This window comes from Phodopus roborovskii, unplaced genomic scaffold, assembly GCF_943737965.1.
Source record: "Phodopus roborovskii unplaced genomic scaffold, PHOROB, whole genome shotgun sequence".
Taxonomy (NCBI): Eukaryota; Metazoa; Chordata; class Mammalia; order Rodentia; family Cricetidae; genus Phodopus; species Phodopus roborovskii.
The window spans coordinates 28228494-28240536 of record NW_026126469.1 but is presented as its reverse complement, the minus strand read 5'-3'; the positions used below and the strand labels follow the sequence as shown (position 1 = coordinate 28240536).

The window sequence follows — 12043 nt, the reverse complement described above, 5'->3', positions numbered from 1 at the left end:
AAATGTATGTGCTCAGGCAAAAGTATCAACAGTGTCCAAAAAGCAAGGTTAACATGTGAAAGGAGGAGCCGAGAATATACTATTCCAACATTATCCAATAGAACTTTCTGGGATTACATAAATGCTCAGTGCTGCATGGCCCTAACAGGATCTATTAACATGTGGACCTTGTCATGTTGAAATGCAGCCATTGTGATTTTTATTTAGTTTTAATTAATTTAAATTTGGATAGGCATGTGTGACTGCCACATGGGTTTGCACAGGCTAGCCTAATAAGGCAATCCAGTGTTTAAAAAAAAATAACAAAACAGCGCGAGGCAAGCACTGGTTCAAAATTAAAAAATAAACCCCGAGTCATAATGAAGAGAATGGGAGCAGATATGTTGGTATTCGCTATAACTGAGCTACTTGGGCTATAAGGCAGGAGGATTCCAAGTTCAAGGCCAGCCTGGATATCTAACCACGATCCTTTCTCAGAATACAGTACAAATGGTTCAATTCCCCTACAGTGAAAGCAGAGAGACTGGACACAAGAAAAATCCCGAGGAAGCACTATGTCAATACAGATTTCAATTTTTATTAACATGTGATAATTATATATATACACAAATGTAGTGTAGTGTGATATCTCAAAAACATGCATCAATCAACTCCACCTTCCTTTTATCCACCCCTCCACCCCCCAACTTCTAGCCATCACTATTTTTCATTTAGGTTTGATTTCCATTTCCATGTTATCTAATAATCTCAATGACTCTATTGTATAATCATTGGCCATGTATATATATTCTTTTGAAAAGAACCTAGCCATATTGTCTGCTATGTGTGTGGGGTGTTTGTTGTGTATGTGTGTCTGGTGTGTATGTGTGTGTATCTGCTGTGTTTGTGTGGTATGTATGTGTCTGCTCTGTGTGTGTGTGTGGTGTGTGTCTGCTGTGTGTGGTGTGTGTCTGTGTGTGGTATGTGTCTCCAGTGTGTGTCTGCAGTATGTGTGGTGTGTGTGTGTGTGTGTGTGTGTGTGTGTGTGTTCAGGTACATTCACTGGTGAGCTCCTTGTAGAGATCAGAGGCTCTTTATTGCTCACCACATATTTTCAGTATTTTGATGAGACAGTCTGACTGAGGAGGTGCCAGGACCCACCTGTCCCTGTTGGGGTTATTGGAGTGTTCTGCCATGCCTGGGGGTCAGAACTCTGATCCTCACTCTTGCACAACAAGCACTTACGCTCTGAGCCACCCCACCCCGCCATCCCTCACCTGACTATTTTAAGTTGTATTAGTTGGTGTTTGTGTCATTGGTCTTTGAATTCCTTGTATTTGGGTATTGTTTAGTTTTCTTTTCTGTTGGTGTGATAAACACCTTGACAAGAAGCAGGAAAGGGTTTATTCAGCTTACAGTTGTAGTCTGTCATGAAGGGAAGTCACAGCAGGGACTGATGGCAGGGACCTGGAGGCAGGAGTTGATGAGGTTCTGAGGAGAAGTACTGCTCACTGGTACTCAGTCTGCTCTTATACACCCAGGACCATCTGCCTGGGATAACACCACCTGCAGTGGGCTGGGCCCTCCCACATGCATGTTTGATGAAGAAAATGCCCTACAGACTTGCCTACAGTTCAGGATTGTTGATAACTATTTTCTTGTTTTCGAATGCTTGTCTCTTTCCTCTGTGAATTGTTAGCTAATGCAGAAGCTTTTCAGCTTGATACAATTTCCCTTATGAATTTTTACTTTTTGTTTCCTAGAGTCATGATATGGTTGTTTCATTTTGTGTTATACTGTGTTATTTATTTGTTTGAGACAGGGTCTTGTTATCTAGTCCTGGCTTGTTTGGCCCTCCCTCTGTAGCCTGGGATAGCCTCAAGCTGCTTTGGCTTCTGACGTTCTAAGATTAGAGGTATGCACCACTCACCACGCTGTAGGTTTTTAAAGTATATTTTTAAAAAAATCCCTTCAAATAAGGAGATGAAGAAGAGACACAACTGGGTGAAGCACATGCCTTTAATTCTAGCACTTGGAGGCAGAGGCCAGCCTGGTCTACAGAGCAAGTTCCAGACAGCCAGGGGTACACAGAGCAATCCTGCCTTAGGGAAAAAGTGACCAATATTTTGTTACACGAACTTGAAGTTAACCCTCAGTCAAAGTAAATTTCAGCTGGCATTAACTTAGTAATGCTTGTCAAGCCAAATTACGGAGGTAATCGTACTTGCAGCAATCTTCTCTGATGAACTAATCATCTTAAATGGGAACAAATGCAGTATAGCATCCGCTTATTCACAACAGTGCTGTTCATAATCATGAAACATTGAAGGATTCTGGGAAAACCATTGCACCCAGAGAGAAAAGATAACTGTTCTCAGTGCATTCACACACAATACCATTGTGAAGTCACTAGATATAAACGCTCTGGCAAAGATGTTATACATTAAAAGTTACTTACATTGCTTATTAAGTTGTATAATTGTCAGTTACCATCCAAAGACATTTAGTTAGCAGAGGACCACTTGTTCATGGTGGTCCTGAAAGACAGTATGGTCCGGTGACATGATGGCCATCTTGGCTTGTGTGAGGACATTCTACGATATTCACACAATGCCAAACCTTCCTACTGTGCATTTCTCAGAATGTATCCATGTCTTTAATTCGTTTTATTTTGGTTTTGATTTTTTGAGACAGGGTTTCCCTGTATTGCTTTGAAGCCTGTCCTGGAACTAGCTCTTGTAGACCAGGCTGGTCTGGAACTCACAGAGGTCCGCCTGCCTCCATCTCCTGAGTGCTGGGACTCAAGGCGTGCAGCACCAACACCGGGCTCCATGTCTTTATCTTAAAGTGGGTTTTTAACCAGTGAACTCCCACGGTGGTTAATGACCCTCTCACGTTATACCCCTTTCCCACTGGCAACACCCTACTCCGCATCCACAGTGCCTTCTTTGGACTGATCTACCGGCCCAGGGACTTTGCCTCCTACATGCTGGGCATCTTCATCTGCAACCTGCTGCTGTACCTGGCTTTCTACATCATCATGAAGGTGAGCACAGGTGGGAGGGCTGCAGTGCCGGGGCCTGCCGACAGCTGGGGCTCCAGCCTCAGTGGCCTTGCATCTCTCCACAGCTTCGCAGCTCTGAGAAGGTCCTCCTGCTGCCACTCTTCTGCATCGTGGCCACTGCCGTGGTGTGGGCTGCGGCCCTGTACTTTTTCTTTCAGAACCTCAGCAGCTGGGAGGTAAGAGGCCCATTCTTTTATCCATCATGCCTTTTGGACCTTCATCCCTCTCCTGCGTTTGTTGCTTCTCTGTCCCCCCATTAAATTCACAGCTTCCTCCAGAAGAAAGAGGCATAATAGCCACACTTAGTGATGGGCAAGTGACATGTGGTCAGCATTGCCAGGGAAATACTACTGGAAATTGCAAGCCCTGAACATACGGCAAACGTGATCGTCACTAGTTCTCTTATGGTCTGTTTCCAGAGACGTTTAATTCATCAATAAATGCAGGGGTGGGATGCTATGTCCATCCTGTAGTCAGGAAAGCTGAGACCTCAGAAACCAGTACTGTGTCTGAAGCTCAAGCAGGAAGTTTCAGCTCTCTACTGCAGACAGCATCAGTACCTTTGATCTTAGAACATTTGTATGACGCCAGAAAGAAAACCCATGAGCAGCCATTCTGTTTCTTGTTGACCTGGCAATAGTTGGCAACCACTAACCTACCTCCTATAGCTGTGGAGTTATCAGCCTGGGCATTTCCTTGAGCAGTGATTCTTAACCATCCCAAAGCTGTGACCCCTTAATACAGCTCCTCATGTTGTGGTGACCCAACCATAAAATTATTTTGTTGCTTCCTCTTAACTGTAGTTTTGTTACTGTTACGAATTTCAGAATAAATATCTGATATGCAAATATTTGATATGTAATCCCTGTGGGGTCACCAGACACAGGTTGTCCTCGAGGAGAATTACAAACCATGTGACCTCTAAGTCTGCCTGTATCCATGCGGTGTGCAGTATAGTGCTTTCTAGGTCATCCAGGCTATGGCTGCATCAGCATGTCTTCTAATTACTGAGCAGTTTTGGGGCCCAGCACATTATCAGTTCATTCATCGGTTGGTTGACAATTGAGTTGTCTCCACCCTGGAACTAGTATAGACAGTGTTGCTGAGGGCAACTGTACATGGCCCTCAGAAGCTGACTTTCTGAGTGCTTCCTCAAAAATCAAACCTGGAAATCGCTGAACCTGGGTACTCTTGCCTACACCGGCTTCCCCGTCCTTCAGGGAACCCCCGCGGAATCCCGGGAGAAGAACCGAGAGTGTATCCTGCTGGACTTCTTTGATGACCACGACATCTGGCACTTCCTCTCTGCCACTGCCCTGTTTTTCTCGTTCCTGGTGAGTTGGTCATATCTCCTGGCTTCTTTCCTCCCTTCTGAAGTCTTGCATATTTCCCTGCTGCTCATCCTCAACCTGTCTGTATTGCCCTCTACTCTCCGCATTTCTTCATTGTAATCCAGGGTACTGACTGTCTTCCTGTGTGTTTTTTTTTTCTTCTGTAACTCCTGTGAGATCATAACCTCATTTTCCTCTACTTTTCAATGTTTGTACACACAGAGGGGTGACAAAACTATTTTTCCTAAATTGCACGGTGCCCTGGGATTAAAATACTCAGGATTCCCCCCGGGAACCATTTAGGGCATTCTCACCCATGGAATTACTCCTTCTCATGAGAGCCTCTTCCTTCCCTTCCTCCAGCCTCACTGTGTGATTTATAAAGATGAGGTCCCTAGAGAAGCTCAAGAAACCACACAGCCAGCATGCTCCTAATCTAGGGTTCCTGGGATTTGCTTGTGCACCCTCCCAGAGTCATGCTAACATAAGACGAGCATCCTCAGCATCCTTCAGTCCTTTAAAAATTTTCCTAGTTAAATGTCTGTGGTGCCTGGACACAGGTGGGGTGATCACTGTGGGCTGTCACTAGAGATAGTCCACCCTGGGGCCAATCAGGCAATTACAACGGTGGGGCAGGGCTTCCCTCTAGTGGCCAGCATGGGAAGTTCAACCAATCTCTGTGACACTTGGACTTTTCTGCTAGGAAGATATGAGTAGGGCGAGTGGTTTCATGTGGGGAGGGAATTGGCGCCAAGTAGGAATGGTCCGTTTCTTACATAGCAGTCTTCTATACAGCAATACTTCATTTCCCATAGGTCTTGACTTACATGTCACCTTCTGAGTAATGACAACCCAGGCCACCTTACTCAAATATTTTAGTCTTCCACCCGAGCTCCTGATACTTATACTGTAGTTTAATTTTAACCCTCCCTCACACATATGTCTGTGAAGTAGACTGTGTTCTATCTCATGTGCTTTCTTCCAGTTAAAGATCCTTTCTGGAATGTGAGCTCCAGGGCAGAGGGTGGGTACTGCTTTCATCCCCAGCTGTGTCTCTAGACTCGAGAATAGCGCATGGGTGCCCTCTCCATGAGTATTCAATAAATTGATACATGAAGCAGGGCTTGGTGTGGCCAGCACTTACATTCCCCCCCATCGACGACCCTCTCGCTTCAGGTGTTGCTGACTCTGGATGATGACCTGGATGTGGTTCGCAGAGACCAGATCCCTGTCTTCTGAGCCTCGTGCATCACAGGACGGGTCCACCTTGGTGCTGTTTTGTGGAAAATACAGTGACTGCAGCAGCATGCCCACTGCCAAACACTCCACTTGCCTTAGTGGAGTCAACCATGTCTGCAGTCACACAGGAAGGAGAGCTTGGGGTGAGCCCTACCCCCAAGAAGAATGGGGGAAGGGAAGCCCTGTTGTGCACAGAGGCAAAGCCAGGAGGCTCTGGAACCTCTGTTTGCAACTGAGAGCTCAATCTAGGTACAAGCTGCATCAACCCAGCTTGCTGCCTCAGCCCCTCCCTTCCTCACTGAGATTGGCCAGAGAAACCAGCTACTTGTACCTCCCACCCAGAACCTTTGGTGTGGCCACTGTCACCCTGTGAGACATCCGCTGCTCTAAAAGCCCAAAGCACCATCTCACTTCCCCTGGGTCCTCAGAGGATATGACTCCTCAGAATATGGTGCAGAAGTGGGACCAAGTCCCCACCCAACTGGGACAGACACTCTGGTCACTCAAGCGAAGACACCTTTTCAGAAGGAATACTGAACCATTCCTCAGGTCCCTGGCACTACTGGAAATGCCCAGGATGGGGCTTTGTCATATGCACTTCTGAAGCGATCGATCACCATTGCTGACCTCAAGGTCTGGGGATCACCTATTTCCTAGGGTCTTCATCGCCCCCTGGGTGCTGACTCGGCACTCTGATGACTTCTCCATTGACTTCTGACAGCTCCAAGATGGATGGGAAAGGGAGAAAACTCCTACAGAAGCTAGAGAAGTGAGAGACAGTGCTAAGTGCCTGGGCATCAGGCAGGGAGCCCTCCTCATCTTAAGGGCTCAATCCTGGAGCAAATTCAACAACGCAACAGGGCTTGGTGGTCCCCCCCCCCCACAGCTCCAGCTGTGCCCATTCAGCCTTTCCAGGTTAGTAAGTGTCCCCGGCAGCATTACCCTGGGGTTCTCCACCACTGAGCCTCTTGCCTGTCACTTATACAGGTGGAACTCAGGATGGACACCAGTTCCTCCCTTACGTGGGTTGCAGAGATCATAGCTAACCCAGTTGCCTTGCATTGCATCTCTCTGAGCTGTACTACAGCTCAGTGCTCTAGTTCCCTTCTCTCACACGGTCTGGCAAACCCTGTGAGAACCCCACTTTGACCAGGCTTCCTGGTTGCCTGGAGTATGATGTAATCAGAAAACAGACATAGGAGCGTGTGCACAACTGCCTATTTGCTTGTGACATTGAAGTCTCCCCTCGCCCATGCATTCTTGATCACTTGTTAATGAAATGGATCAGGCATTCCTCTTTTTAAAGTTATTATTCTTTTCTTTTTCTCAAATATCTGTATACTGTTCAAACATGTGCTTTGGAAGTTTGAATGGCAAGCTTTTCTTGATTTTAAAACACAAAGATAATTTCCACAAATAATTTTGTGCATTTTTCTTTCTTTCCCAAATGGTCTTGTGTTTGCAATTGGTTTTCTGTTGTTCTTCAAAACCTGTTGGCTTCAGCTTCTGTGGGTCATATGAAAACTTTCAATTAGATGGTTGTCAAACATCTTTAAAAAAAAAAAAAAAGACTGCAAACAAGTGAGACATTGTGGATTAGGTCCTTAATCCCAGCACAGGCAGAGGCAGGTGGGTCTATGTGAGTTCAAAGCCAACCTGGTCTAAGAAGTAAGTTCCAGGCCAGCTAAGGCTGCACAGTGAGACCCTGGCTGAAAACAAAACAAACAAAAGAAATAAAGTTCAAATCTGATAGCTTATGGCTGAGCGCTGATTCTCTCAAAGCAGTCTTCCTGGTGTGGAGTCCTAAATGTCCCACTAAGGGAAGTGTGTCAGCAAAGCCCTTCCAACAGTCCATGACCTGAGTGAATAAATACTAAGGCACACTTTCTACTTTGGAAGCTTGTTTGTGGGCAGAGTCAACGAAAACAGGACAATAGAAAGGGCCCTATGGAAGGGGAGGAGGGAGGGTGACTGTTCTTGTGTTCTGTTGTGCTACAATTGTCATATGTCCTGGTCATTTCTGTTCCTTGCAGCAAGACTAAAAAGACTAAAAAGCCCACACCAAACCTGCTTTTGAAAATAGAATTTCCAGGGGCTGGAGAGATGGCTCAGTGGTTAAGAACACTGGCTGCTCTTCCAGAGGTCTTGAGTTCAATTCCCAGAAACCACAAGGTAGCTTAAAACCATCTATAGTGGGATCTGATGCCCTCTTCTGGCATAAAGTTGTACATGCAGATAGAGCACTCACATACATCTTCTAAAAAAAGAAAGTAGAACTTCCAAGTCACTTGTTACTGGTTCTTTTTACAGCAGGGATCTTGTGGTTGGAGGTCACTGTGCTTCATCTAGGATGCTAGTGTGAGCACTGGGGTGGAGGAGGACCACTGCAGAGTACAGGCACTTCGCTCCTTAAAAGCAGAGGCCAGGCTAACTCTGAGAGCCCAATGCAGCCAACAGGTAACAGTGAGAGTGTGGAGGCTGAGAACACTCACAAGTAACGAGAGCTTCTCAGTTTGAGTGGAACAGAGATGCAACCACCAGACAAGCCAGACTGTGCCCGTAAAATGAGCTCTTAGCACCTGACAAACCCTGAGGAGGGAGCTGCACCTGTTCACGCAGGATGCCTGGGAGACTGGCCTGGTTTTATTTTAGCAACAAGAGAAGCCAATGGAAAATTGGAGTCTATCTGGGGAAAGGGACTTTCCATGACTAAAAGCAATCCCTGAGCCAGCAGGTGCGGGTGAAAACAGTTGCAGCTGCTTCCCCTGTAACGCAGGCACCCAGCAGAATGTTCTATGGGCTTGCAAAATGCATGTATCAGCGAGTTAACCCGATGGCTTCTGGTTCTGAGTGACAGGAACTCTGTCTGTGGGGGAACTGTAGGGGAAAGGCAAGAGCTAAGAGGCAGGGAAGCAGCAGTCAAGTGTAAGTGTGATCACAGAGTCAGACCTTTAGTCTGCCTGTGTCACCCTACTGGCTGGGTGACATAAATCAAGCTGCAGAAGCTGCGGCTCTCTGGATAGCTCCACTTCATTGCACAAGGCTGGTCCTCAGGTGCCACCTCCTAACACCCACTGGATGTGGGACAACAGCATGGCCTTCAGCTGCCCTTCCTCTCCTTTCAAAGCCAGCAGTCCTGCTTCCTGCCCTTATCTGCAGGTGACCCTAGGGTTGGGAAGCCTAATGACCATCAGAGGCAAGGCCCAGATTATCACCTCTCGGATCCCTAGGCTCCTCCGTGCCAGCTACCACTGCATTTTTCTCTTAATTCTAATAAAAGTTTTAATGCTTCCAAAGTTGGGGCCTAGTGGAGAGTCTGTCTACAAATAGTAGCAGCTTTTGTTAGTGCCATCCGCACCCGGGCTCTCAGAGGGAAGCAAGCTGTGATTTTTGTCCTTTGGAGTGGCTGGTACCACTGGAGTCTAGTGAATGTCATGCGTAGTGTCCCCATTCTCCTTACCCATCAGCCAGGAGACTCTGCCTGTGGGAAAGGAGCCTCAACCTCTCAGGTACCCAAACAAGCCCTAGAAAGGACAGGTGTCAGGTGACCCACCATGACTCATCTTCTGAAGGGAGAAAGAACGCAGAGTGAAGATTTGTTCAGCCTGAAGCTGCCCAAGCCTGGCTTGTGATGACTCCACACGGCAGGGAAAGCAGACATTTTCACTCTGAATGCTTTCAATGTTTGGAGGAGACAAGGCATACACCAGGGCTAAGCTTTAGTGGCTCCTTGCTATTAAGTCGCCCTCATCAACAAGGCTAAAAGTGCTTATTTGAATCCTGGCCATTAACAAACATGAATTCAGACAAATTTAGCAAGCGTCCCAGGACTCCTAGAACCCTCGAGTAACAGTTTTGGTATGGATGGGATTCTTCTATCAGGAGAATTCTCCTTGCTGCACTTGACAGGATACCTTTGCATAGCGTGTAGTGTTCTTGACATGAAGTTTAGATGTTCTTATTGGAAGACAAACCGGACGAGGTGGTTTCTGCCTGTGCTGGCTAATGTCCTCACCTTACAGGCTCTAGAATAATTGGGGAGCAGGCCTCTGGGCACACCTCTATCGGCTTATCTAGATTAGGTTAGACACTGGGCATGCCTTTAAGGAATCACTCTGATTGGACAGCACTGGCCCTTGAGCTGGGCACCAGACTGTGTGGGGTAAACAGGGCAGTGACCTGAGCACAGAGCACTGACAGCATTCATCATGCTCCACTTCCTGGCTGCAGATGCAGTGTGACAGTGGCCTCAAGCTGCCATGGCCATGACTTCCCCACCAAGATGGATCACTCCCAAACTGTGAGCTAAAACAAATCCTTCAGACTTTAAGTTGCTTTTGTTGGATGTTTTGGTACAGAGACAAGAAAAATAGTTAAGACACCTGTTCTTTTATTCACCCAATCTGAGAGGTTTGGAGCTTTGTCTAGTTTTGAGAATATCATCATTTTCTCCAAAGACTTTAAAAAAAAACAAAAAAAAAAAAAAAAAAAAAAAAAACAAGCAACCCTCAGCACCAGGGTACACAGATGGCTCAGCTGTCAAGAACACCTGTTGCTCTTCCAGAGGACCCAGCACAGTTGCCAGCTGTGTTGAACGCATTGTTGGAAGCATAGGAATACCGGAAATGTGTCTAAGCTACATTAAGGAAAAGAAATTAAACAGCATTTCCTCCTGGGGCTGGAGAAATGGCTCAGTGGCTACACATGCTGCTCTTCCAGAGGAGACCTGGATTCAATTCCCAGCACCCACATGGCTGCTCACAACTGTCTATAACTCCAGTTCCAGGGGATCTGACACCTTCACACAGACAAATGTGCACATAAAGTGCATATTAAAAAAAAAAAAAGCATTTCCCCTTGATGGAATTTAACTAAGAGTAGGGCCCAGATTTGAATTCTCTACCTTTCTCCCTGTGTCTCAGTTGTTCCCTGTCTCCCTCTTTGAACATAGAAGTCTGAACCTGTGCCTTCCTGAAGGCTCTGTGTGTGTGTGTGTGTTTGTCCTCATCAAAGGGCTTTTGCTCTCTATTAACTGGACAGAACAGAAAGCATCACATAGGGAAGAAATGGGGACACTTTACAGAAATCTTTAGCCAGGTTGTAAAAGGAATTAAGTCACTTACCCCCAACTGACCCAGATAGCTAACAAACAAATGCCATCAAGCAATATCTAAATTTTGCCTTCAGCATTTATAGTGGGTATTCATTTTATAAGGTTGCTTTCAACCTATTTGCTATTTCCAGCACTTATGGGTCTAACACACACATACACATGTGCTACTCCAGCAGAGAACATCACTTAAGGGTGCATCTACATATTAGATTAGGTGGTAAGGTTGTTAGTTACACTGTTCTCATAAAGGCAGGCTGAGTACAGCTTAGGAGAGCAGTCTTAAGTGATGCTCAAGGTGTATTATTATCTCTGAGGTCCAGAAAAAGTTTCAGGCTCTCAGAATATAAGAGATGTTTTTATAATAATGTATTGACATACCCAACACCCATGGGTGGCTTATATCCATCTGCAATTCCAGATCCAGAGATATCTGACAGCCTCTGTGGGTGGCTGTTTCAGGCACCATGTGGCATACCACCCCCCCAACATATTTTCAAAACACAAATTCTTCAGTTCTATATCCTTTGGCTTCTATAAAATCCCTGTGACCCAAGGCTCATCCACATCACTGGATATGAATGAACACTGGCTAACCACATTGGCCTTGAAGCAATATTACACTTTAGTCAAGAGCTAAATGAAATGTCCACCGCCCATTTCTTAGTATATCATCACAAAAGGGAAGAAGAAAAATCTGGTATTCAGTTCTGGGCCTCTTTAAGATAACTCTTGACATTCTTTGTGAATAAAATTCTCTGTCCTTTGAACAAAAGATTATCTAAAATGATTCAAAGTATCTTGTTTTCAGGTGATGAAATGTTGCCATCAAAGAAAGATTCTGATTTGCATTTTGTGGTTTTTATTATATTGCTTATACAGATTTTCACAGGGCACTTGGTACCAGGCAGGCCTCTCCCATGGAGAGGGTGGCTTCAAGCCTATTTACTTTGCTTCTAAGACACAGAGCAATCTGTGGAGTGTCACTTTTTAGGGGGTTCATTGCCCTTTATTTTCTTCCTACTACTCCTCTGTTCATTTCACTTAATAGTTGGGAAATAGCTGGACTGAGCAGTAGGAGGAGCCACAGCAAAGGGCAAAAGGCATACACACCTTCTATCCTGTGCCCCATGATCCAAATTCTCTTTGATGGATTAGAAACAAGTTATTACAATAAAATAACAATAATTATTGTTACAAATTATTATAATCATAAGCCAGCAAAGAGTGAAAGACTAGAGTGGCTTACTGTGTCTTGGTCACTGTTCTGTTGCTGAGAAGAGACACCATGACCAAGGCAATTTTTGTAAGAGAAAGCAT

The 12043-nt window shown here is 45.6% G+C and overlaps 1 protein-coding gene across 1 annotated transcript in view; it reads left to right on the top strand.

Annotated features, from left to right (window-relative positions):
- Sidt1 (SID1 transmembrane family member 1) overlaps window positions 1-5633 on the top strand; it is an 84519-nt gene extending 78886 nt beyond the window's left edge. Inside the window, exons 23-26 of the mRNA XM_051191524.1 lie at window positions 2920-3025; window positions 3109-3219; window positions 4264-4377; window positions 5551-5633. Coding sequence (XP_051047481.1) covers window positions 2920-3025; window positions 3109-3219; window positions 4264-4377; window positions 5551-5613 — 394 coding nt within the window. The 3' untranslated portion in view covers window positions 5614-5633. The remainder of the gene's footprint in view (window positions 1-2919; window positions 3026-3108; window positions 3220-4263; window positions 4378-5550) is intronic.
- Window positions 5634-12043: the final 6410 nt, after the last annotated feature.